This window comes from Talpa europaea (genome assembly GCF_964194135.1).
Source record: "Talpa europaea genome assembly, chromosome: 10".
Classification (NCBI taxonomy): Eukaryota; Metazoa; Chordata; class Mammalia; order Eulipotyphla; family Talpidae; genus Talpa; species Talpa europaea.
Window position 1 is genome coordinate 104,429,296 of NC_140077.1, and position 25,793 is coordinate 104,455,088.

General features: G+C 48.9%; 1 protein-coding gene across 1 annotated transcript in view; it reads right to left on the reverse strand.

Moving 5' to 3' along the window:
• Nucleotides 1-1,214: 1,214 nt before the first annotated feature.
• Nucleotides 1,215-25,793, reverse strand: part of FHDC1 (FH2 domain containing 1) — a gene marked incomplete at both ends in the record, with an annotated part of 29,129 nt that continues 4,550 nt past the window's right edge. The window contains 10 exons of the mRNA XM_084244956.1: nucleotides 1,215-3,236; nucleotides 5,134-5,298; nucleotides 9,149-9,266; nucleotides 11,262-11,332; nucleotides 13,273-13,380; nucleotides 13,486-13,556; nucleotides 15,894-15,994; nucleotides 16,081-16,166; nucleotides 22,415-22,517; nucleotides 23,140-23,201. Coding sequence (XP_084101082.1) covers nucleotides 1,215-3,236; nucleotides 5,134-5,298; nucleotides 9,149-9,266; nucleotides 11,262-11,332; nucleotides 13,273-13,380; nucleotides 13,486-13,556; nucleotides 15,894-15,994; nucleotides 16,081-16,166; nucleotides 22,415-22,517; nucleotides 23,140-23,201 — 2,907 coding nt within the window. The remainder of the gene's footprint in view (nucleotides 3,237-5,133; nucleotides 5,299-9,148; nucleotides 9,267-11,261; nucleotides 11,333-13,272; nucleotides 13,381-13,485; nucleotides 13,557-15,893; nucleotides 15,995-16,080; nucleotides 16,167-22,414; nucleotides 22,518-23,139; nucleotides 23,202-25,793) is intronic.

The following is a 25,793-nucleotide window of genomic DNA, read 5'->3' on the forward strand; positions in this document are numbered from 1 at the left end:
TGACCAAAGGCGAAAAAAGGGGGAGCAACTTACAACTTTTGAGAATTACTCAAATTGGTCTCCAGGGGCAAGTGGTGAAAACAGGCACCTGTTAGAAGAAGGACCTGTTTCTCCTTCTTTTGAATGAAGTCTGACTTTTTCTTTTCAAAGTTTTCCTGACACTATAAATTCTTCTGACAGGAACTGCACTGCGGGGGGGAGGGCTCTGTGTTTAAAACCTTGATTTGGTTTTTCTCAGGCTTTAAAAACCACTGTAACCAAAAAACACGTGAAGTTGGAAATATTGTGTCTGACAGAGAGAGAGAGAGAGAGAGAGAGAGAGAGAGAGAGAGGGTTTATTTTTCCCTGTAACCAAAGTGAACACAAGTCCTAGCAGCCTTCACTCTGTTGTGTGACAGACTCACAAACGAGAACACACAGAACGGGAAAGATGTGCTCAGCCGAGCAGTTCCTGACGCCTGTCCATGAAAATGTGGCCTGTCTAGATTCTGGAAGGTCTGGCATTCTCCCAGGGCTGACACCCAGCAGCAGGGGGGGCTCACCCAGCAGCTGTGGGGCCCCCGGGGGCCTGCCCTGAACACATGGGAACCCCTGATTCCTATGGGAGACCTTCCCCCTTCTGTCTCACTCCAGCACCTTCCCCCACAGTCACGGCGGGGAGAGAAGAGGCAGCAGGCCTTGAAGGAGATGGTGCCAGCCACAGAACACCCAAGGCCTTGCAGAGTCCAGCTGCCAGCAATGGAAGGGGCAACCCTGAGGCCAGGGAACACAGGAAGATAACAACATCTTCACAGGAGGGGTTGTTTCCCTGTCGAGACCCCTCCCACCCCGGGGAGGCATTTCACTCCGCCAAAGGAACCGACTAAAATAACATTTCATTTTCATAATAAAAAAATAAGTCTTTGATATATAAAAACTGGCCAGAATCCTTTCTCCACTCGACTGGTTACATGAGAAGGTCACCTTAGCGCGTGAATCAGCAGGTCTTGGGGGGGGGGGCGTGCAGGGGAGGTGCCAGCCCATCACAGTAGTCACTGTACACCGAGCTTGGGGGTTCACAGTGGGAGTGGGCGCAGGAGGTGGCACCCGGCTGTCGCTTCAGGAACACAGGCCTTGCCAGCTTTAGGTGGGGGGTAGGGCGTGGGCCTTAGCAGCAGCCACTCTCCCCATGCGGCCCCCAGGAAGGGTGAGCGGGAAGCCCCCCAAGCCCCCCATCACTTCCACAAGGGGTTGAGGATTTTCCCCAGCGTGGTCCTATTGGAGTCTTTCGCCCTGAGCGAAGCCCTGTTGTCCCCAGCGCCTCGGCCCTTCAGCAAGGGGGCTTCCGTGTTGCCCCGGGGCGCATCCGCAGCCGCTGGAGCCTTTTTGGGGGCCCGGGCGCTGCTGGCCCGCCGCAGGGCCCCGCTGTCTCTGCTCGCAGAGTCTTCGGGGACCCCCTTCACCCTCAGCTGCCGCTGGGAGACGGTCCTCGTGAGGGCTCTGCCCACGGGAGGGGGCTCCGCCTTCGTGGCCCGCGAGGAGGAGGCCACAGTGTTGCGGGCGAAGCTCGGGACGGGCGGCGGGGCGCGGGGCCCGGCGGGGGCCGGCGGGGGCCGGGGCTCCTCTTCGGGGGCGCTGTCGGCGCCCGGCGAGCTGGAGCGGCAGATCTTGGGCTCCTCGGGCTTCTGCCTGGGGACGTTCCTGAGCGGCTTGGCGCTGGGCTTCTTGCAGGCGCCCCGGGGCGGCGGCGCGGGCTCCTTCCCGGGCCGGGCGCTGACCGAGCCGCTGGCGCGCGGCAGCCTCTGCTCCTCGGGGCGCCGGGGCGACGTGTCCGCGGTGCCCTTCACGGAGCTGCGGCGCAGCCAGGGCGCCTCCGTGCTGCCGGGGGGCTCCCGCGGGGGCCGCTTCCAGCCCCCCGAGCCCCGGCTGGCCCTGGAGATGGGCACCACCTTGCGCATGCTCTCGCTCTCCCAGGAGGTCAGCGTGCGCACCGGCCCGGGCGCGGCGGCCACCGGGCTGCGCCGGGCACCCCCAGGCTTGGCGGCGCCAGGGGACGCCTCTTTGGGGGAGTTTCTCTTCGGCGCAGCCACCTCCTTCCCTCTGGCGGCTCTGTCCCTGGGAAGGGCAGCCTTGGGGCCCGGCCCGCTTTTCTCGGACACCGGGGCAGGGGCCGCCCCTGTGGGGCTGGAGGTGGAAACCTGGCTGCCCCCCAGCTCCCCGGCCCCAGAAGACACAGAGCCGTCCCCCTCGGCCCCCTCTCGGGGCTGCTCCCCTTCGGGCCTGCCGTCGGCCCCCTCTGAGCAGTCCAAGGTCAGGGAGCAGTCGGTGGTGTCGGAGATGTAAAACAGACGCCCCGGCTCTTTGTTCTCGGGGTCACTGCTGCCCGTGGATGCCAGGGCCGCGCTGCTGGGCTCAAGGGCCGCCCCGTCCTCCTCCAGGGCTGTGCTGACACCCCCCTGGGCGCCCCTGTCCGCAGGCATCAGGCTGCCGTTGCTGATCACGGGGGACTGCGAACGCCCGTCCTCAGAAGGCGCCGGCTCCACCGGGCAGTCATTCAGGGCCAGCCGCACTGTCTCCTCGGAGTGCTTGGGACTCTGGAGCTCAAACTGGGCCAGCCCGGTGACCAGCTCGTGCTCCTTAATTCCCAGAGCCAACGGCGAGAGTGGCGGGGACAAGGCCGGGCCCAGGCCCACAGGTTCGCTGTTCCTCTTTCGCAGGACACTGACCCCGCCCCGCCCGGCCCGGGGCACAGCAGAGGCAGGGTCCCTAGGCCAGGGGGCCGTGAGGTGGCTCCTCCAGGCTGAGGGCGGGTGGGAGTCTTCCTCCTGGCCCTGTGCGGCCTGAGGTCTGTGCGCCTGGTGGGCGTCTGCGTCCCTCTGTCCTCCGGGCTCCGTCCAGGCTGCCGCGGGCTGGGCCTGGTGCGGGCTGCTGCGGGGCAAGCTGTTGAACTTGTTGAGCTCCTCGGAGCTGCCGGTGGAGCTCTCCAGGAAGGTCAGCAGCTCCCGGTCAGCAGAGGCGCCCAGGGAGAGGCGGGAGCGGCGGGTGTTGGGGGGTCGGTAGGAAGGGCTGACCGGCCTGGTGTGCAGGAAGGGGGGCAGGTCCTCCGTGCCCTTCTTGGTCAGCAGCTCCACGTCATTCTCACTGCTGCTCCTGCCGAATCCCCCCAGCTCCCCAGCTGTCCAGGACCGCCGCTTCTGCTCCAGCTCCTTTAGCCGCTGCTGCTGCCTCAGCTCCTGCACCTCCCGGTCATGGTTGTCCTGAATGAGGGGTGAAGGAAAACCGAAAGCTGCGTGAGACGCATGGGGTCCACGTGCAGCTCCAGAGCCGCCTCCCCTAAGACCCCCATGCAGTGACTGTGTGGAGGAGACTGTGTGGTTGCCCAGGTGCTTGTCTGGAGGGAGGGTCCTGACCGGAGGAGCACACTAGCCGGGCCCCCACAATCTAAGATCACCATGGGTCTCTGGGCCCAGCTTGTAGCTTTCCGATGAAGGCCCTGTTCCCTCGGCGTGGGCTGCGATTCCACACCCCACAGCCTCACGTCCCAGGAGATCCTGCTTGGCTTCTCAGCTGGCTGCGAGAGTAGCACTTTCAGGAATGAGCTCTTTGGGTGATGGCAGAGAAAAACATCATGGATGTTTAAAGAGGGGGCCCGAAATGATCCCCGTGTCCCAAGGACACGGCTTCACACACTCATGCCTGCACGCTCCTGTGTAGCGCCATCTACTTGATCTGATTTGGATCCACAAGTGCACACCAAGGATACTGAAGTGCCTTTCAGCCTCCGTGCTCAGACTGCTCCCTGGTAAAGAGACCCCAGCAATGCCACGGTGCCCTGTCCCTCGTGCCCCACCCTGCGCTTGTAATCAGCAAAAGGATTTGCCCTGTAAATCCTTCTACCTTGCACACTGCTCCAAGCACCCGCTCCCCCACCAAAACAGCTGAACCCACATACCCCAGAGCTGGCTCCTCTGCCTGGCTGTGCACTTTCAATATATTGGTGTCAAGGAATACGCGGCTCTCGCAACCCTGGTCTAGGACTGTTCGCACTCTTAACTCAACAACCAAGTTCCTCAAATGGGCTTTCCCTTCCAAGTTTCTGGAAGGCTTTGGCTCTGCCTGGTGGCTCTTGGCTCCTCCCACAGCTCTGGCCTTAGCCTTCCCACCGTGGCAGGGGGTCTGGGCTAAGCACATCGCACGGGGTCTCACGGGCCTGCAGGAGTGAGGGTCTGACTAGGAGTGAGGGTCACACACCTCGGCTCAGAAAGAGCCAACTCGGCCTCAACCCCCCCATCCACCACCCCTGCTGAGCTCACTGCTTGGAACAGGGAGAGCCGACATGGCCCCAGGCTCTCTCCCAGCTGGAGAGGAAGGAGGGGTGGGTGGCTCAAGTCACTCTGGGCTCCCACCTAGGGCTGGAGAGAAATTTCACCAGCCCCTCAAAGAAATTTTGCAAAGGACAAATGTGCCTTTCAAATATAGCAGTAGAGATGATGCACAAGTATTTGATTTCTCATCTCCACGGAGAGGAGAGGATACGAGGTGGCATGTTTCTCATTTGAGGCTTTATGTGCAAAGCCAAACCACCCAGAGAATTTTCAGAGATTATTGGAATCAGAGGCTGACAGGCGGGAAAAGTAGCTGTTATTGCTAGCACTTTGGCCACTAGCAGGCTCCTTAAGTTTCAGAGAATTCTGAAGCCTGCTGAGCAAGGACAGCAGGTGACACGGTAGTCCATGGTGCCAGCCCTGGCGATGGCTAGGGAGCTTGGAAGAAGTGAGGGCCTTCTGATGATCCCACCCCACAGAGGTCTCCCCGAAGAGGGTGTTCTCTCCTGCAGACGGGGGTGAGACGCGTCACAGAGACTTTAATCTGGTGACCGCCATCGTAATAAGCGTCACTGAGCAAAGGCCTTCAGGGCATCGGAGCAAGTGTTGGTGTAAGTAGCTGGACCCCTGACGAGACAACACAGCACGTGGGGCTGGGGTGGCAGAGGCCCTTGCCAGTAATCCCAACGAGGCCTGGCCACACTCCCTGGCCCAATTTCCCTGAAACCATGGAAATGCTGAACCTCCGCCATGGGCAGAGGGCTGGGTCTGGAAGGAGGACAGTAAAAAGACCAACAACTCTGAAAACCCGAGATGCCATCAGCCATACCTTAACTGCTTTGTTGAACTTGACACAAAAGTCCCTAAATATCTGAAGGCATTCGTCCAGTTTCATGGTTTCTTTGTCTTCACAGAAAAAGTCTATCAGGGTGTGGGCCTCGTCCCGCAGCTCATGTTTCCAGCGCTCCAAGTCCATCAGCTTCTCCATGGCAAACTGCAGGAAGACAAACAGGCATGGTGAGCTGCTGAGGTGCTCAGCACCCCGTCCAGGGCCCGGGAGACTGGTGCTCCTGGGCTCGTGTCAGGTTTCAGAAAAAGAAGGTTCACGGCAAGTCCAATGTGCTCAGAGCCAAAAGGAGAATAACTCAAAAGAAACTCGGGCAAGCAGGGTGAACTCGTGTGAGGCCTGGAAGATGATGAGCTTCCACCTGTGAATGCCACCAGCACATGTCATGGCAAAAATGGCACAGGGGCGCTGTGGCTTTATCAGGACCCACACTCCTCTGTCCTTCCATGTCTTCTGGGGGTGGGTGGTTTACTGAAGGCTCCAAAGTCACTTGCTTGTATTGACAAGTTGTCCTACCTGAGGAGGATTTTAAACTCAATCCCAAGGGAGCTGTGTCAAGGTCAGTGTTACCCCCAAGGACTAAAGCCATCAGCTTTAACCAGGGGTGTTTTTTTTTTTTTTTTTAGAGGCATGTTTATTTATTTGTTTGTTTGTTTGTTTTTGTTTATACATGCATTGGGTACAGTCAGAAGCGCGGGAGGGTGAGAGAATTCACCAGAGCCAGAGCGGGGAGCAGAGCAGGCAGAAGGACCGAAGTACACTGCTGAGGGGAGCAGCGGGCGGCAGGAGAGGTCTGCGCGCCATGTGGGACCCTCCTCAGGTGACCGGGGAGCAGCCGGGGATCGAACCGGCGCCGCAGAGGTCGCCGGCAGCTTCGCAACCCAGCGCTCAACCACTGCGCCACCAGGGAGGCCCTAACCAGGGGTGTTTCTCCAAGTTCCCTGGGAGGCTCTTCTACAGTCCATGCCTGTTTCTCCCTTAACCAAGTTTTGTAGGTTTGGTGTGGGCTCGTCACTATGTTATTAAAACAGGAGATTCTGTTGGGCCCCAACACTTAGGAATTCTGCCCTGCACAAGGCCCCCCTCCTCATTGTCCCCAATTCACTCTTTCCTCCTCTTCCTTCTCTCCAACTCAGTGTCGCTCAGGCTGCTACAGATTTGGACCCTGCCTCCACTAAGAGAGGAGTTACCTTCCTCAAGGTTCCCAACCCTTTTAAATGGGGCTCTGCGTGGGCCAAGGGCATAGCAACACTTCTGAAGAACAGCCCAGCAATACTGAGCGCCGAGTTGGAGCAAGGGTGCAGCCCGCCTGAGGAGCCACAGCCTCTTGGAGACTGACCTTTGGGGTCACACTCGGGTCTCAGGTTGCTGTCCTTCTCCCTGGGGAGCAAAGCTGATGTGAGAAGGAATGTAGGAAGCATCTCACACATTCTTGTTTTCACCAAGGTTTATATCTGGAAAACTTCTTTATGAGTGGGGGCTGGGCCTAGGACATGGTGAGCTCACTGGAAAGTGGGTTCAAGGCGAGGCATCGTTGCTTAGGCATCATTTCAGAACTACAGAACTCAGGAAGAAATTCGAGAAGACTAGTCAGCCCCATTCACAACCTCCTTCTATTACACCAAACCAGTCAAGAGGTGGGAGAAAAGCAAAACTATTCAGGAAACAAAATACCAGAGAAAGTAACCATCTGAGTCAGCAGCCCCAGGCTGAATGTGGATTCACGCTGTATTTTTCTTTACGGGAGCGAAGAGTATTAATGAAAAGATAAATCTTTGCCTGTCATTCTTTCACAGGGGGAAAAATGGATTCCAGCCAAGAGCAGCTCAAGTGCAGGAAAACAGCACTCCTGACAAGAGCCTGCAACAGGGCTCAGCCCCTCCTGTGTCTCATCCCCAGACCCTGTGGACAGAAAAGACCAGGGAAGGTGATGGCACGAGGAGTTAAGTCTCCGCACTATGAAGTTATCGCCAGCCACTGCAGCATGAGTTCGATACCCGTTGGGTCAGGGAGCCAACCCACTTGGCACAGCAGACCTCTCCTGTTTGGCCCACTTCTCCCCTCAGCAGTGTATTTCAGTCCCTCTCCCTGTTCTGCTCCCCACTCTGTCTCTTGTGAATCCTCTCACCCCGCACCCCTCACCCCCACCCCCCGACTCCTGTACCTCTGGCCTATACCCCAGTGCTTGAGTGCATAAAATAAAATAAATCTTAAAAAAAGAAAAAGAAAAGGCCAGGGAGAAGCACAGGCACCCTGCAGTCACCTTCAGGACTTGGGAAATAAGAATATAGATCTGAAAAATAAACTATTTGCTAAGAGTTATTTTTAGATCCCTTCCCACACCATCAGGGCCACAAAGGAAAAAGTCCAAAGTCACATGAGCAACGGTGAATGGCAGCAGAAGTGGCAGCGCGTTCAACTTTCCATTCTAACTTGTGGGCGCTGGACCAAAGTTCCAAACCAATCTGGTCCCTGTTCCTCCCCCAAAGAGTCATCATACTGAACCCAATCTGCAAACCTATTGCTATCATTTTCAACTCAGAAATTCTGGATGGTTTCCCTCCGTGTAGAGACCACAGGCCCCATTTTCAGCCCAGTGTTCAGAGCCCTTTGGGGCTGTCCCTGCCCTCCCTGAAACAATTGCATCTCCCCTACTTAAAAAAGACACTGAAGTTATTAAAAAAGAAAAATAAATTGCTGTGTGGCCCACCCAGGATCAAACTCATGCTGGAGTGGCTGGCGATAGCTTCATAGTGCTGAGACTTAACCCCTCGTGCCATCAACCTCCCTGGTCTTTTCTGTCCACAGGATCTGGGGATGAGACACGGGTGGGGCTGAGCCCCGTGTAGGCTCTAAAAACGACCAGAAAGGGGAGCTTGGGAGTTCCAAGTTGCCCTCGAAGAACCATCCAGAGCGACAGCCCAGCACTGCCCCGTAGTGTAAGATGTTAACACTTAATTAAGGACTCGGGGGATGAGACACCGGAACTCTGGTCTCCAGGGATGACGGGTTTTCTCCTTGAATCCTGGGTTTATCTGTGTGACTGTTTCCCTGGACGGTTTTCCTACTATCGAGTGTCCCTGTGCTGGGTGGGCTTTGTTGTTTCACTTACAAAAAAAAATCTGTGCATTTTCAAGGGGACAGGAGATTTTGGTTCTATATGAAGAAAACACAGAACACGTGTCTCACGGTAAAGATAAACTCACAGCTGAGCCAAGCGAAATGAAATGCTTGCTGACGGAGCTGGGGCTCGGGAGAGGTAAGGCAACAGCGAGGAAGTAACACGAACGTCAGAGCTCGCGGCTCCTTCCAGCATGGAAGGTCCAGCACACAGGTGCCCGCTCCAGGGCGCAGGCATTCAAGGCAGCCCACTGTCCCGCCAGCACCAACAGCCACATTTTTTTTAAATAAGGAAGATAAAAGAAGTAACGTCAGACGCAAGGAGTGAGTCAGAGTGAGCTGTCACAAACATGTCCACTCTGCTGTTTTCTGTTGATGTTATTCAGACACACCCTGTGGGGCTGATGTCTTTGGGGTGCTGATAGGCACGGAGAACCTGTGTTCTGTGTTCTGTTCTTATTGTAAAACATGCCAAGACGCAACTAGCTGCTTCCATAAAAACAAGGGAAGGACAAGAGCCCATTTACTATTTCTGTCCAAAATGTTGATTGGGAGGCAGGAAATGCTAAAACCAGGGTTTAAAACCAAACCCTGAGCTGCCGAGCTTAAGCCCCCGAAGCTGGGAGTAGCAAATTGCTAACACAAGAGGGAGATCAGCCCCTAAACAAACACCCTCATCTTAGACCACAAGCACCATCTCCAGCTAAAAGGCAATCTGCAAAGAAGGGGCACTGAAATACAAAGTCCCTTGTGCCAACTGGGGGAATAGTGTGAACAGGAACTTGCTGCTTCCACAAGCACACCCATGCAAACCCAACCAGCCTGGGGTGCCGCTGGCAGGTGGCATTAGAGGGGCTGTCAGGAATCCCCCACGAACCTGCAGGAAATCTTCCATCTGCTGACACAGCTCACTGTCCCGCTGGATGTTCTCCTTCAGAGACCTTGTCCTGACAAAGAGCGAATGCAGCTCCGCCTCCGTGCTATCCAGAGACAACCTGGAAGAAGAAAGGGGGGTTGGGCAGGCACTGCTGGGGAGCCACATACGGTGTGGGGACATCAGACAAGACCAGCCTCAGGGAAGACAAGACCAACAGAGGGGAAGCCGCTGAGATGGCCCATATTTAGGGCTCCCCCAGTGTTTATTTAAGAGGTGATTCCTTCCTTAAGATACACACCAGATCAAAGAGAGCAGATGGAGCGAGATAAACCAACTTGTAAAGCTTTTCATTAACTAGCCTGAGCACCTTTGTGCAACAAGCCGGCAGGACTGGGGTTCTTACACTCCCCTCTGGTCACAAACACAAACACAAGAGCTTCAACTCAAGAAAAGCTGGGCAGCAATGCTGAGAATCCTGAGCTTGACGGGGATGCGGGAGACGCCCAGGGCCTGCAGGGCCTGCTGCTCTAGCCTAGAAGGAATTAGCACAGCTGAAATCCTGCTGGGGATTGGCATCTGGGGATGAGGCTTTTGTTATAAACCTCAAATCCAGGTTATTGAGTGAGAATGATATTTATCACATCCAGTAAAATGAATTGGTGGAACCTAAAATCCAGGCAGAATCCAATTAGCGAGTCCATACATCTTGGCTTCCACCGTCTTGGCTTCCACCGTCAACCTTGACTTTGTGCTGTGCAGTAGGCTTCCTACAGCCACTGGTGCCCACCTACCACCCATCTATACTTCCCAAGGGCACCTCCCCTTCGGTGACAAATCAACAAGCCTTACTGAATAGGGCTATTTCTAAGACAGCATTTAGCTAACCTTCCCCATCTAACTAACTCTGACCACAAGTTATTATTTCACAAATAAAACGGTGAGTCCTCTCTCTACAGACTTCTCTTAGTAACTTTTTTACACTAATCAGAGGAAAACTCATCGCACACATATTTCTTTTAGTAATTAAACACCAAAACAGTTGCTCTCTCCTAAAATGTTTATTCTTTGGGGGGATAATCTGATCTGTAAATGTGGATTGTGAGCTGTTCACACCTCTGGGTGAATAATCTCACTTTGGAGAAGACATGTAATCTGTGGTTAGATTTTCAGAGTCAGGAACATGGGCGCACTGGCCAACGATAGGGCTTAGCTTGACAAAGTCATGAGTCATGTGTTTGTGCATATGGCTCAGAGCTGTCCTTACTGGAGACAGGAGCGAGCCAACCTACAAAGTGGGGGGAGGGGGGCGCTCTGCAGAGGCGACTCTGGGTCTCTCTTCCCAACTCTGCATTCAGTATGTCACATGAGTAGCCTGGAATCAGCAGTGCTGTCACCATGGCAATCAGCAAATGCTACAAATTAGGACTTGTTTCCCGAAAAGCTGGTCATTAAACATGGACCCCAGACGCATGGATATGGATTTAAATTTCAAAACACACAACTCCAAATAGCACGTGTACAAGGATTGTGGCTCCACCACAATACACATCTACATTAGCACCAGAAGCAGATTAAAGGGATGTAAATAGAGCTCAGTGTTTGGTAGATACTTTCTCTGTAAAGTTGAGTGACTAATTTAAAACAAAATCCTTTCACAGTCCTTGGGAAGGTTCCAACTTCTAATGTGATAGAAAACAAACGTACCATGTTAGATTTGACAAGGAAACAGTGATGCATGGCCTTGGAAGGTTTACTGATACATATAAACTTCAAGGCTGTGCTGTTTGAGCTCTATCTTTTGGGTGTGGATAAATTTCTTAATTCATATTTTTTTTATACTTGTGATATTCATTAGAATAGACTGCAATAGGTTTTTTACATTTAAAATACAGATTAATTTTTCAAAATCCCCAAATTCCAAAGGAGTGTGTGTATGTGTGCGCACATGCACACATGCAGACACACACACACCTTGGTATGCAAATGAAAGGAAGGTCCAAAAGTTCAACAAGGTAAAGCTTTTTAAATTTTAAACTTGAATCCAAAGTTGGTTATTATGAGAAGGCAGTTTAAGAAAACCCTTGAATTTTCAGTTTTGGTCTTCCCTACTTACCTAGCAGCCTCCTGCACATGATATAATTTTTCAGAAAAGTTTAGAAGATTGGCATCTTTCTTTTGAGCTTCCTGGAAGGAAAACAGAAACAGAATTTTCTCTTGCTCCATGGATAAACCTGGAAGGAAATCATTTTCTCAGGATGTCACAGAACCTTCAAATCACCGTTCCTGCTTTTACGCTTGATACATTCAGAGCAAGACCCCGAGACAAGAACTCCAGTTCTTAGTAAGATTTACCAGAAACCCCCACTCTCAACACCTTTACCTTCCCAGAGGAACCGATCCTGACGTGAAACACAACTCTTGTGCATGAAAACTCAAAGGAAGGAGGTGGCCACGAGCAGGGTCCATTGTTTCTGAGCAAACCCAATCGTTCCTGCTGACAGGCACTCATGCCCACGAGCATGCCTTTAAATGGCCGAGATACCTTCAGCTGTTCAACCAGTTTGCACGCTGAGCTTAGTCAGAAGGTACACAGGGTGTTTGGACTGTTCACCTGTTCAGAGTGGATGAGGGAGGCAGCTGGGAAGGAAGCAATTACTAAGTGGGGAAGCTTCCTGACGTAGGCAGGGTCCCAGAACACAGATATGAGGACCAAAAGGGACTCCCAGGAGGCCACCTGCAAGCCACATGGGCAAAGAGGACATTTGCTGTTTTAATGCCCTGGAAAGAAACTTTAAAATGAGCACCGAGGTCAACGTGTCCCCATCTACCAAAGAACACAGTAATAACGGGGTGTGTTATTTATAGGGAGCTCACTACAGACTGAACATTGAGCTAAATAAGCACCTGGTGAATTATCTCCTTCAACCCACTCAATGACCTGATATTGAGGTAATGAGTCCCATCACTATACGAAAAGATCGAGGGTCTTAAGTGAGTGGCTGCCAGAAGGGAAGGGAGAAAGGAAAAGTGGGCTAAAAGGAAAGTGGGCTGTGCTAAAAGAAGAAGGTGGGCAGTGCAGTGAAGGACGGACTTGGACTGTTAAGGGGAATACAGGTTGTCATACAGATGCTGATGCATACGATGCGCCCCTAAACCCTGGATTATAAGTCAATGTCACTTCAATGAAAATGTAAATAAAATGAAAAGAAATGGAGGCCTCCAGGTTAAAGGGTCTCATCTGAGGAAGGACACGTCAGCAACCTCCCACTCGGTCCTCCTCTGAAGCTCACCCGGAAACTCGTACACAACCCAGGGTCCTCCCAGGTTAACACCACGCTACATAATTGCTTTCATGCCAGGTGATTCCATGGAGGAAAAACACATCACGCTTCGTCATTGAGATTATTTAACAGCCACGAGATGACATATGCTTGGCTGATTTTTCACTTTAAGTGGCTATTATGGCCTCCCACACACCCAGCTCATGGTGGCAGTGATGGGCAGTGGTTCAGCCCCAAATCCCAAGCGAGCGGGCAGGCAACCAGACTCACAAGGCACGAAAAAAACAAAAACAGAAGTGACCCTGATCATCATGCTGAGTCCCCCACTTTCTGCACACAGCTGGTCAACAGCCAGTCAATTCACCATCAGAAATGTCTCGACACCTCACCCAGGCCTCTACTTGCCACCCATGCGGCCTTTACTCTCTTAGACACTCAGTCTACATTTCAACCCAATTTCTCACCAAGGGGAACTCCTATTTCCAATTCTCTCCAATTCAGTGCATTCTCCACATCACCTGACACTCCTAAAAACAAAGCAAAGCTAATCCTGCTATTACGCTCGGCACAAACTTGGATTGGTTCCCCATTTTTAAAGCATGGAATCCAAATGCTCAGTTTTAGGATGTGAATTCTTCATCATCAGGCTTCACTGCCCTCTGCCTCCCTCCACCAACCCCTTGGCTTCCCTCAAATCCCATAACCCTAGGAGCAGCTTAAGTCAGGAACTGGCCAAGAGAACCGTCTTGCCCTTTCTCAACCCAGGCACACCATCTCACACCTCAGAAAGACCTCAGTGCCCCGGGGGACACATTAATCTCTGCATTAATCATTTCCACATACCTGTGCCACAAAGTGCAGAAGATTCATCCCAGGTTTGTTTGCTTTTGTGTCTGCCAATTTGAGCAAAGAAGACAGTTTAAATCCTACTGCATTGCCAGCGTACCCTCCCTGAAGAAGACAAATCAAAAGAAAAAAAAAAATAGGCATATACCTTTAGACACACACGTGAAGTTGGATAATCAACATTTGAAATTTTTTTGGAGCTCTACTTACTGCATTCATGATATTCCCCGCCTGTAGCACCAAGTGTAATATGGAATGTAGCTCTTCACAGGATATCAGTTCTGTCAAGAGGAACACACCACAGAACCTCAGAGAAGCCGCTGGGTTACATGCATCAGAGACAATACCACTTCCAAGTTCAAGTGTTGAAGCAAGCCCTGACCCTTAGCGCTAAATAAAGGCAGAAAAAACACGAGTGGAGATTCTCATGTTGTGTTCCACCTGATGCTGCTGACAATCACCATCCCAGACCCCCAGTGTCTAGCTGGGAATCAAATATGGGGGACAGTCAACACAAGCAAGACATTAGGGTACAGGAATGACTTTTTTTTTTTTTCTCAGCAGTTATTTCTTTTTTCCCCTTGACATCCATTCGCCTTTAAGACTGTATTTATGGAATATGAAAACTAAGAGTGAGACACATTTTGCTAAGCCCATGAGCAATGGGGAGATAAAACAGAAGCAGGCAGGCTGCAATGACATGTAAATAACTTGCAAAGCACCCGCCCTCAGGCCCAGGCACTCAAGAGATTCTTTCCATTTTATTCAAAACCATCCATTTCATTTGGCTTGACTTAAAGGCTTACAAAGGAGCTTATCACTATAATATATTGTTCTTTAAACAGAGCATTCTTTTGTACACACACCTATGCTAAGAAACAATATTAAAAATTGCTAATGTATTTGAAAAGCTAAAAGGGCCTGATTATTAAAATGACAGAATAAAGAGGCAACAAAATCTCAATATGTTTTCAATATCCTCCATGAGTCTGGTAGTTTTTCAAAAAATTACACTTGGATCACTGCCTATATTGTGTTATCTAAGAAGGCCAGTTTTTGAAGGGTAACCGGATAAGAAACGCTTCCACCAGGCCCACATATTCGCATTGCTCAATATGAAAACATATTCTTTCATCTCTGTTGGAACAGAATTGGTCCTCCTTCCAAAGTTGCTGCAGTAGTCTTGGAATAGGTATTGGAAGAAATTTTCGAAGACCTCTACACTGAAGGAATTCTCCTTAATCTTAGTCTCCTCTCTAAAATGAAGAAAATATGATGGACTGAAGAAAACAACTTTATCTCAGTACAGGCCAGAGCAACTGAACAGGAAAACCACCAGGATTGAACAATTCTTGACAACAGTTAACAAGATCCAGAAAATGACTGTGAGGACCTCAGGCTGGAGCTGAGGAATATGGAAAGGGCGGGTCAGGGAGCGCCAGAGTGGAGGGAGGCAAACCCCTGCATTCACCCTGCATTCCCAGAGTCTGCAACACCAGGCAAAGCTCCCACCCCGTCAGAGACAGGAAAGTGACTCTGAGGAGTCCTTCAAAGCTAGGCAAGTGTTCAGCAAGTTGTTCGAAGAAATGGGATTGAACAGCTTGCCCCTCTCCACCAAACAGCCCAGCAGGCTTCAGGGTCTGGGGAGAACAGTGGCGAGAAGGCACCACAAGGAACAGAAACACCAGAAACCTAGGCAGAAGAACCAGACTGGAGATGCCTGGGTGCGTCAGCACTCAGGAGGCCTGCACTTTGGGAAGTGGGTCCTTGACACCCCAGAGTCTGGACCAAAGATGGAGAAAGGGACAGGTCCAGGGGCCCAGGCTTTGAGCATAAGCCACCACATACACACCACACGCACAGACACTAGACACCACACACAGACACCACACACTACACGCACACACAATGCACCGCACACTCAGACTGAACACACGTACCCTCAGATTCCACACACACTATACACAGCACACGCCAGCTCCACCCAGACAGCTAACCTAAGAGAGAATTGAGAACCAGCTATAACCAGCAAGGTATTTACTCCAAATCTTGGAATGAAAGAAACTTAGCTTTAGGGGAAGGTGATATGCTAATTAATTGATTGATTGGTCAATTTGTTAAGTAATTTATTAACCAGAGGGAAAAGTAAATAGAAATAAACTTCAATGCCTGCCACAGCCACCTCTCATTTCTCTTTTCAAAAATGACACTGAAAAGTATGAATCACACAAACAAACATTGCTTCAAATGTAGTACGTGAGTAAGAGTTCTGTTTAGACATAGAAATAAAAGCCACATGGCCAGCAGTCGGGAATTGGAGGTGAAGAGAAAGTTCTCAAACCACATCACGGAGCAAGCTACACCTTCCTCACAGTGAAAACTGGAGCAAGCCAAGACCAAAACACTGCCATGTCCGCTGTCAGAGTCCCCCAACAAGACCCAGCACAGGCAGTGAGGAGCACCCAGGACGACTGTGGGCTGCCTGTGCAGTTGACTGTTTTCAGGGTGTATCAGAAGGGGGACTTTCCATGTCTAATCTCCATCAAATCATGCTTAAGAATAAACTGGCACCCGAAGTCACGAAAACAAAGTAAATGAAGCATTATGGATTCACCTACCCTTTGTAGCAGTTCTCAGGATTGTTATATCTGTGTACAGAGCCGAACAAGAAGGTAAAAATTCCTTCTTTAGCACCATGGCTTCAATCCGAAGTGAGTAGCTGAAAGATAAAAAGTGAAACTGTAGCTCTCAATGTCATTAATTTAAAAAACTTACTCTGCAAAGAACAAAGATTGAGATCCTTACTTTGGCACCTGAATTAAGCAGTGCAGAAAGGAGTCTGCCAGGGACAGCTTGGAAACATCTCCAGTGAAAGATTTTAATTTCTTTATCTAAAAGACAAAAGGGAAGGGTAGGAGGGAAGAGAAAAAAATAACATGATTAAAATGTAACATTATTAAATTTCATCTTGGAATTCCATTAAGAAAATAGAATTTCAGTGTTAAGTTCACATTAATAAAAATGTGGAGCTAAGAAAAGACAGAAAGGGAAATCATCGCCTGTACTATTTTGTTTTTTTGCAAGAAAAACCAGATAATGTGGGTATAACAATCCATATAAACTAGAAAGTGGGTGGGCCTCCCTGGAGGTGCAAGGGGTTAAGTACCGCACTATAAAGCAATCCACAGCCTCTGCAGCAGAAGTTCGATCCCCGGCCAGAGAGCAACCCACATGGCGAGGCAGACCTCTCCTGTCTTGCCCGCTGCTCCCCTCAGCTGTGTACTTTGGTCAGTCTGCCTGTTCTGTTCCCCGCTCTGTCTCTGGTGGATCCTCTCACCCTCCGCCCCCCACCCTGCATCTGTGGCCTGTGCCCCAGCTCTTATATGCATAAATAAATACATCTTTTAAAAAATTAATAAACTAGAAAGTGGGAACCACTAAGACCGCCCAGGGAGGCCACTGAAGGGAGTCTGAAAGAAGGTCAATCTGAGGATAAAAATGTTCTGGAAGTGGGAGTGGGGAAGGGAGCTCATTGTCTGGAAGAAGAAAGAAGAGGCTGGATGGTGGCTAGGACAGTCTCTTTCTCATAAGTAAAGCAATCTTATTCTGGATGTGAGCTACTTCGGCTGGGCAGGGTGTAACACAGATCTTTCTGGGAGCAAATGCCACTGCACATGCATTAGCTTTATAGGAAGGGGCTAGTGTATGTAGTCCTGGGTCTCCAGAGGAAAGATTCCAGCATCTACGCCCCCACCCCATGCCCACACACTACACACCGGGGCTAGGACTACAGTGATGATTCGTTTCATCTGCTGCTCATTTTTATTTTCTAGAATGCCTACAATGAACAAGTATTCCTCTTGCAAAAAAAAAAAAAAATGACACTGAAAAGTACGAATCACACAAACAAACATTGCTTCAAATGCAGTATGTGAGTAAGAGTTCAGTTTAGACATAGAAATAAAAGCCACATGGTCAGTAGTCGGGAATAGAGATAAAGAGAAAGTTCTCAAACCACATCACGGAGCAAGCTACACCTTCCTCACAGTGAAAACTGGAGCAAGCCAAGACCAAAACACTGCCATGTCCTCTGTCAGAGTCCCCCAACAAGACCCAGCACAGGCAGTGAGGAGCACCCAGGACGACCGTGGGCTGCCTGTGCAGCTGACCGTTCGTTGTCAATCAGCTCTTCCCTCTCCTTATTGTCCTTAATACAGCTTAATCTCCTCCTGACCCCACCCCACCACGTTGGATGCCCATAAAAATAACATGACTTTTAAACCTCTATAAAAAATAGGAAATGACAGCTCACAAACAGAAAGGAGAGAGTATTTACAAAGACCCGCGCACACAAATATCAACAACAATTATCTGAAAATACGAGATGCGACTGTGCAGATGTGCACCCTGGATGTTAAGTCTGGTCCTTGGATTATTCCTCAGTATAACTGGAAAAAATATTCCTGCACAAATATGAAAAGAAAAAAAAAAAGATGTCTTTCTTTGTGATGAGCAGGAAAAAAATAGCCATTTACAGAACGGTGTCATTTCCTCTACCTTTGGGTCCCAAAGTGACAGGATCACTTTAGTCTTGCTAAATTTAAGGGCAGATGGAACCTCTGGTTTAGTTTAACTCAAGTCAGTTTCCAGTTTTGGAACTACGGAGGCCTCAGGAAGATCCTTCTGGACTAGTTTAACAACCACTATATATGGGCAGGGGCAGCGCGAGGTTGCATCTCCTGTAAGGCCTTATATGTAGCGCGTGCAAAGCTCCTGAAAATAACACCAGTTGTCTGTCTCAAGCATAAGAACAGGTCATGCTTAAGTAAACTTGGCAGATAGTTCTATTCGCCATGACCTAAACTTTAACTGAACAATGAATAATTTTCACTTATGTAAAGAGCTACAAATATTTATGGATTTCAAGTGACTGGTGATAGAAAGATAGTACTAAACTGAAATGCAACGTAGACAGCCTTAATTCCATTTCAAAATGAGATTTATGTTCATTAAAAGGGATTATGGTACCTCACAGTGGTAGGGAGGTAAAAGGAAAGGTGAACAAACCCTATAATTATTATTCATTCTCATCACCATCAAAAAGCATTTATCAAACATTGTTAGGCATAATTTTGTTGGCTGTGCAAGTGACTCTCATTATGACCCAGCCGGGCCGGGTTTCTGTCCTAATAACTACAGCAAGCTCCTCAAGATTCCCACAGGCCGGAGGGCAGGCCTCCCACAACCCACCCCTCTGCCGGCACACGGCAAGCTTCACACCAACACAACCACCCAAGACAAGACCCTTGGGGTTCCTCCTGGTCCCCTTCCATGCCCCAGAGGCAGAGTAAACAAAGCTTAGAAAAGATGTGGGGAAGTCAGAGGCTATGCAACCTGCTTCCACAGAGAAAGGAAAAGTCTACCAGCTTCCAGCCTGGTACTGGATTCGCCATCGAGACAGAGGAGAGAAGGGCCAGGGCTGCAGGGTACCCTTCCTCAGCCCCCACGGCTACCACCCGGGCCCCCACCCCAGGCCTCTCTGGGAAGCCTTCAGGACCAGGACACACTGCCTGAACTCTTACTTTGGGGTGTGCAGCTTGCTCTGAGGAAAGATGAACAATCACGGCAGATAAAGGATCTGTGCTAAAGGCCTGGGAAATCCAGACAACAAATTAACCTTGGGTTGGCTGATCAGCTGAGAAGGCAGCAGAGAAAAGGGCTGTTTCCGTTCACATTTTTTCAGGCTGATAAGATTACAGTATTATTTGAGAGACACTCTCTGTGAGAGCAGAGGTGATGAAAAGGCTGCGGGCCTTGCAGAGCAAGGCAGAGTTTTGAGAACCTTTGCCCTTCCTTCCTCAAAGGAGGTAGGAACCAAGCAGAAGGAACCGCCCTGGAGTCAGACCCAGCAGATTCAAATCCACCCTCCACTCCGCCACGTGACCCTAAGCAAGTTCTAGACAACCTGTGTGAGCCACCCATTCTCATTTATAAAACGGGCATAACTTGAAGTGCTGCTGTGAGGACTAAATGGATAGAAAGAAAAGATCATAATTATGATTTACTGACTTTCTGTGTGCCAGGTTCTGGGCTCAGCACTTGAAGGACACACTTTTCTCCTTAACTGAATTTTGCCTTGTCCAGTGCCTGAAACGTGGGGGCAGCTCAAATGCATAGTGCCTTCTCGTGCTAACCACGAGCACTGAAGGTTATTCCACAGGCTTAGTAACATGTGGTTACAAATACACTTCTGCATTTATTAGCATATTTCTGCCACATTCCTGAACCTCTCTCCCTTGGCCCTGTCTCCTCCTTGGCCTCACCCCCACCCTCCACCCTCCACCCTCGAACCAGACTCCAGTGCCAGCTTCAGCCCTGGGTCTGGCGGTGCCAGGGCTCACAGCACTCAGAACTCTGCTGGTTTGTGCCTGCAGGCACATCAGCAGTGAGGGGACTGACTTCCCAGCCAGTACAGACACCCCCTCCCCGCAAAGCCATTTAGGGAGGGGCGTCAGGCAGCCTGGGGATAGTCAGGGTGTTCCGGGTGGAGGAAGCATCCAGAGTTTGAGTTTGGAGGGTGTGGTGAGCAGAAGTCAAGAGTCAGTAATGTAAACAATAAGTGTTACCAAGCTTGTCAGATATCCAGACCGAGGAGGGCCCGGGGAGAAGCAGCAGGGCCCCCCCTCCAGGGGTGGAAGGCATTTTAGGAGCCCAGGCCAAGCTTTACCACAGCAGGACAGTCTCCGGGTCAGCTGGGGGTGACAGGGTGCCCCCGGGACTCGGCAGCACTTGGGTGGGTTTTTCCTTTTGAATTCTATCCCACACACCACTCAAAGAACAGAATTTTTTTTAGATGAGAGGTTTGACAGCAAAGTTGCTGCTCTGAAAAATCCTTCAGTCTTCCACGGCTTTTTGCATTCTCTAATTACCTCTGAATTTTAATTTTAGAAAAGAAAACGTTAAGTAACCTACATTTAATCTTCCACCTCTTCAAGGCAGGAAGCTGGCAGCCACCTCCCGTCTAACTTCCATTTAGTGAGAAGTTCAGAGCTTCTCCCAGCACTTGCACAAGCCCCAGCCAAGCTGATCCTCAAAAACCGAGGTCAGTAAGGAGCAGGCCCCAGAGCAGTGCTAGGGAGCCCGGAAGAAGACTCAGCAGGAAAAGATTCAAGAACAACCAACCTTTTAAAAACTCCAAGTAATTAAACCCTGTGCATCCAGATTAAAGTTAATTAATTTTTTAATTGAAGTCAGATGCATTCATTAGAACAGAGGCTCCAGGCGGGCACCAGTGAGAATCAACACTGAGTTCACGGCCAATCATCCCGAACCGCCCTTTCTATCCTTCAATAAGTAAGATCCAGGGTAACGGGGGATTTCATGTCACTTTTCCTCAACACTTTAAGACCCTTTACTAACATTAAATATATGCTGCTAAATAATTAATCTTGGTTTAGGTAAGTTACACTTAATTAACAAAGAGAAAGCCCAAAGTAGAGAGAGACTCAGGTTATTACACGGACCGAGAAATTGTGAAATATATATTTAATAGAACACTACTCAGCTATTAAAAATGATGAAGTAGTTCTTTTTGGGGTAAAATGGATGGCTCTTGAGGTGATTATGCTGAGTCAGTCAGAAAGTGAAGGACAGATATTTGGGGAATATAAATAACCAAGGAAAACAAACTGGCAAAGCACAGCAAAAATAATTCTTAGACTCTGTGATAAATGTACTGGTTACTGGAGGGAAAGCTGGGGATGGGATGGAAGGGAGAGGACATCTGCTGGGAGTTTTGGTGGAGGCAGAGTGAAGCATGTGCATATATGGAGGTGGGGAAATGCACCCCCAAAATGATAGTTAATGATAAAGTAATAAAATTTGAGGAAAACACCAGATTTACCTAGAATATCCAGTTACTCGCGAACACTCTCCATTTCACACTGGGTTTGTCACTGAGCAATGTCAAAGAAAAAGATGGACCGTATTTTCCTCGTCACTAACGCACTAAAGTCAAGTTCCATAAACGGTGTCTGGGAAGAGGAGTTGGGTGGGCGGAGGGGGGAACCCACATATGTGTAAAAAAATTATACTTTTGAAGACTGTTATTCAAATGTTCACAAACATTATATGCATAGAATATTTTCTTTCGGGGTCCACTTCTTCAGAAATAAAAAAAAACTATCATGATTTTGGAAGGTTTTATAAATTCTTTTCTTTTTCCCTTATCACATCATTCAAAATTTCAGTTAATTCTGTCTGAAAGAAGTGAATAACTATCATGGTGGTGCAATATTGCTCTCACAACCCTTTCCCACCTTTCTGTCAACTACGCAGACGACATTTATTAATGTTGTAATAAACCGTTACCTGCCTTTCCAAACGTTTAGAGCATCTCTGTAAAAGTAGTGGACTTTTCTTTTTTTAAAGTCTGTGATTAGGGCCTCCCTGGTGGCGCAAGGGGTTAAAGCACCACAATGTGAAGCAATCCACAGCCTCTGCAGCATGAGTTCGATCCCCAGCTGGCCAGGGAGCAACCCACATGGCATGGCAGACCTCTCCTGTCTCGCCCACTGCTCCCCTCAACAGTGTGTTTCAGTCAGTCTGCCTGTTCTGTTCCCTGCTCTGTCTCTGGTGAATCCTCTCACCTCCCACACTTCTGGCCTGTACCCCGGTTCTCGTATGCATAAATAAATAAATCTTAAAAAAAAATACAGTCTGCGATTATGCAACACCCCAGGTGTACCCTAGGCAAAGATCACGGATAATGGAAAAGGGAACTAAAAATGTATTAAGCTCCTACGGGCCAAGTACCATGATAGATGCATAACTACAGTTTAGTCATCTTGTTGACCCGATGAGGTGAGTGTCATTATCCTCACTTTACAGGTCAGAAAACGAGAGTTCATGGGAGTTAAGAAAACTGCTCAAGTCCCTCAGCGAAGGGCACAGCTCCACTTCACACCTGGATTCTCTGCTCCATAACCCAGGCTCTTCCGACCTGGTCATTTTTATTTCCACTTGAGAATTCTGGCCACAAGCAGGAGAGTGCTCCCTGCTTGCGAGTTGGACACTCCTAAAAATATTAGGCTTGTATCATCACTCCTAACATCTAACAATCCCGCGCCAAATTCCTTACCTCCTCTGACTCTGGCAAAAGCTTAAGAATTTCTCGCAAGTTCTCTGATCCATAATGCTCACTCTTTCCTTGATGAATATCTCCTACGATGGACTGGGGAGACCTTGAAAAGACAAATTAGGCAGATTCCATTGCCTGTTTGCTGGAGCGCCCAAGAAACACAAATCAATGGAAATTAAAACAAATCACCTCCACCCTCTTTTCCACCCCGGGCCTGCAGGCTCAACGGCCCCATTGCCGGCGAATCGGGACACCCCATTCTACTGCTTAGAGGCACCTTCACTCAAAAAATCATCCTTGGGTACCCCCCAAAGGCCACAAGTGCAATGGCCACTGGGAGTCTTCCCTGGGGACAGAAAAACCAGCCCCTTGGTCTTTTGGGGGCCCCTGCAGAGTCCCCTCCTTTCCACTGTAGAACCCCAAATTGCACCAGTGTTGGACTCACCCGAAGGGCAGCACTAAGGATGATTTTACAAACTCCCTGATGGCACAGGCATGAGTAGCTGTCTCAGGGCAGATCTCCCTGAACCTCGAGCTACCAGATTGTGTTTTCATGAGGGAAAACAGCGGAGAGTGACAGACAATGCGACTCATGAAGCCAAATATCTAGAAGGATGGCTCTGCTCTCACTAGCTAGAATCTGGCTCTAGCTGGGTCGCACCCACAGACAGGGAAGCTGACAACATGGACATGACTAAAGTTTCAAATGGGTGCAAAAATCTTACTTCTTAAATTGCTTAAGAAATATTCCAATGTTCATGCTCCGTTTTGCATCCAAGATGGTAATCTAGAAAAAAATAGACACCATACACATAAGATTGTTAAAGTTCAATCAAAAAAAGAACTGGAGGGAGGAGGTTACTCAAAATTTATCAAAATACAGTATTAGAAGAGGATTAATGGATGATTAATCAACATACCTAGTACAGTCTTGTGAATATTAAAATATTATCATCTCCCCAAACTTTTTGCAACATTACATATTCTTAACTAAATTATACCTACTATTAAAAATATTTTAAGAGCCTCCCTGGTGGCACAGAGGGTTGAGCACAGCGCTGTGAAGCTATCTGCAGCCTCTGCAGCATGGGTTCGATTCCTGGCTGGCCAGGGAGAAACCCACTTGGTGCAGCAGACCTCTCCTGCCCCACCTGCTGCTCTGCTCAGCAGTGTCTTCGGTCCATCTGCCTGTTCTGCTTCCTGCTCTGTTCCTAGTGAATCCTCTCACCCTCCTGTACCTCTGGACTGTACCCCAGCTCTTGTACAAAAATAAAAAATCTTTAAAAAAAGAGGAATTTCAAATACCCAATTTAAAAACATATCTATAAACTAAAAAAAAAATTTAAAAACAAAGCATATTAACTTTTTTAATTTAGCAATTTCCTCTTAGAATGCTAAAAAGGGGGCCTCCCCGGTGGCGCAGTGGTTGAGCGCTGGGTTGCGAAGCTGCCGGCGACCTCTGCGGCGCCGGTTCGATCCCCGGCTGCTCCCCGACCACCTGAGGAGGGTCCCACATGGCGCGCAGACCCCTCCTGCCGCCCGCTGCTCCCCTCAGCAGTGTACCTCGCTCCTTCTGCCTGCTCTGCTCCCCGCTCTGGCTCTGGTGAATTCTCTCACCCTCCCGCGCTTCTGACTGTACCCAGTGCATGTATAAACAAAACAAACAAATAAATAAATAAAACATGCCTCTATTTAAAAAAAAAAAAAAAAAAAAAAAAAAAGAATGCTAAAAAGCCTCAATCTGGAAATAGAAGCATGAAATAGATGTGCATAGCAAGAATCATAAGATTTGAATTAATAAAGTAAAACATAACTATGAACATATGAAAGAGTGAGTCCCCCTGATTTGGGGATGTAAAAAAACCAATACTGTTATTTTAAGAAATATTTTTCATTGTGTGTGTATGTGTGTGTTTGTGTGTGTGTGTGTCCAATAACACTTTCAGGACGAGGTTGGAAAGTATCCTCTATTTTATTTACTTAGAATTTTTGAATGGAAAACTTTTGTGCTGTGTGTCACTAAGATGCATTTTTTGGTTGGCATTTTCACCTCTCTGGAATCAGAAGTATCTGACAACATCCAGCATCTTCGGTTTAATGAAATATGGTAGCTACACTAATGGATCACCGAAGTATAGATTTCTGGCTGCAATAGGTTTCAGCTATTCAAAATGAATGCTTTGGAAAGGTTTTATCAGACTAGAAATTAGAATCTTCTGGGGGTAAGTACAGAAGTCATTTCTTTCTTTGGAAGCAAATACCCAGGGTGCATGGTGGTGAGGGAGGGTTAACCTTAAAACTGATGTAATGTTGCCCATTTGTTTTGTGGGTAAGAGAAACTAGCTAAAATAGGAATGCTGTTATTAATGCTCTTCCTTTACAAATGTATGTGATTCATGGTGAACAAAAGAGAATCAGGTTTCAGATTAAATTGCGGATCTCTGAGTCTGTTTCTCAGTTTGTAAGCAGCAGCAAGACTGTTAACTACAGTTACTGGTACTTCCTGGCTATAAGGTTAAATTTTTACAAGAATATGACTGCCTTCTTCTGAAGACTAATCTTAAACAATCACATTATTTACTATCTTAGAGGTTTATTTCATGTTAACACAATCACCTGTTAGCCATAAAATAAACTCCCAAGCTAAAAGGGCAGGCTCCTTATTGGAAGCCAACCCTGGATGGCAGTTCAAGTTCAGCGAATGCGTACAGGGCAGAGAGAAGAAGGTGGAGAATAAAATCTGTCACTCATACCCGTTAAGGAGAAAGTGCATACCAAAAAGAGGACTCTAAATCGATGAAGGCAGAAAACCATGTTTCTCACAAAAATTAGTGTATATTGACAGTAGTGTATGTTGACAGTGTATACATGTATCTACAGGATAACTTCTCTGTACGCACATGCCCAGAATGCAGAAATATCTCCTTGTATATTTCTTATTAAATCGCCGTCTCTTGCTATATTTAACCCTCCAAGGCAGCAGTCCCCACCCCCCACGGTCCAAGCCCCACCCTCATCCTGTGCCTCCTCAATCCTCCGGGACTCTGTACACTTGGCCTAGTTCCACAGCCATTGTTGTTGGAAAAGTGATGGAGAAATTGCTTATTATTCCTATTTGACAGTTAAGGAAATGGAGCCTCGGAGATGTCATTTTTTAAACTTCCCCAAAGCAATTCTAGAACTGAAATGCTAGCTGGGTCTTCTGCTCCTTGACACTCTAGTTCCTGTGAGTTTTGGTATCTCTGAGACTACAGAACAAAGACGCTCCCCAAGCCTGGTATTCCTGTTGGGGTGCTTCTCTGCAGTGGGACAGACGTGAAGCAAGGGCCTGGCCCAGCCCTCCAGTGACCCCAGAGCTGGATCTTAGGGCTGAGAGCCC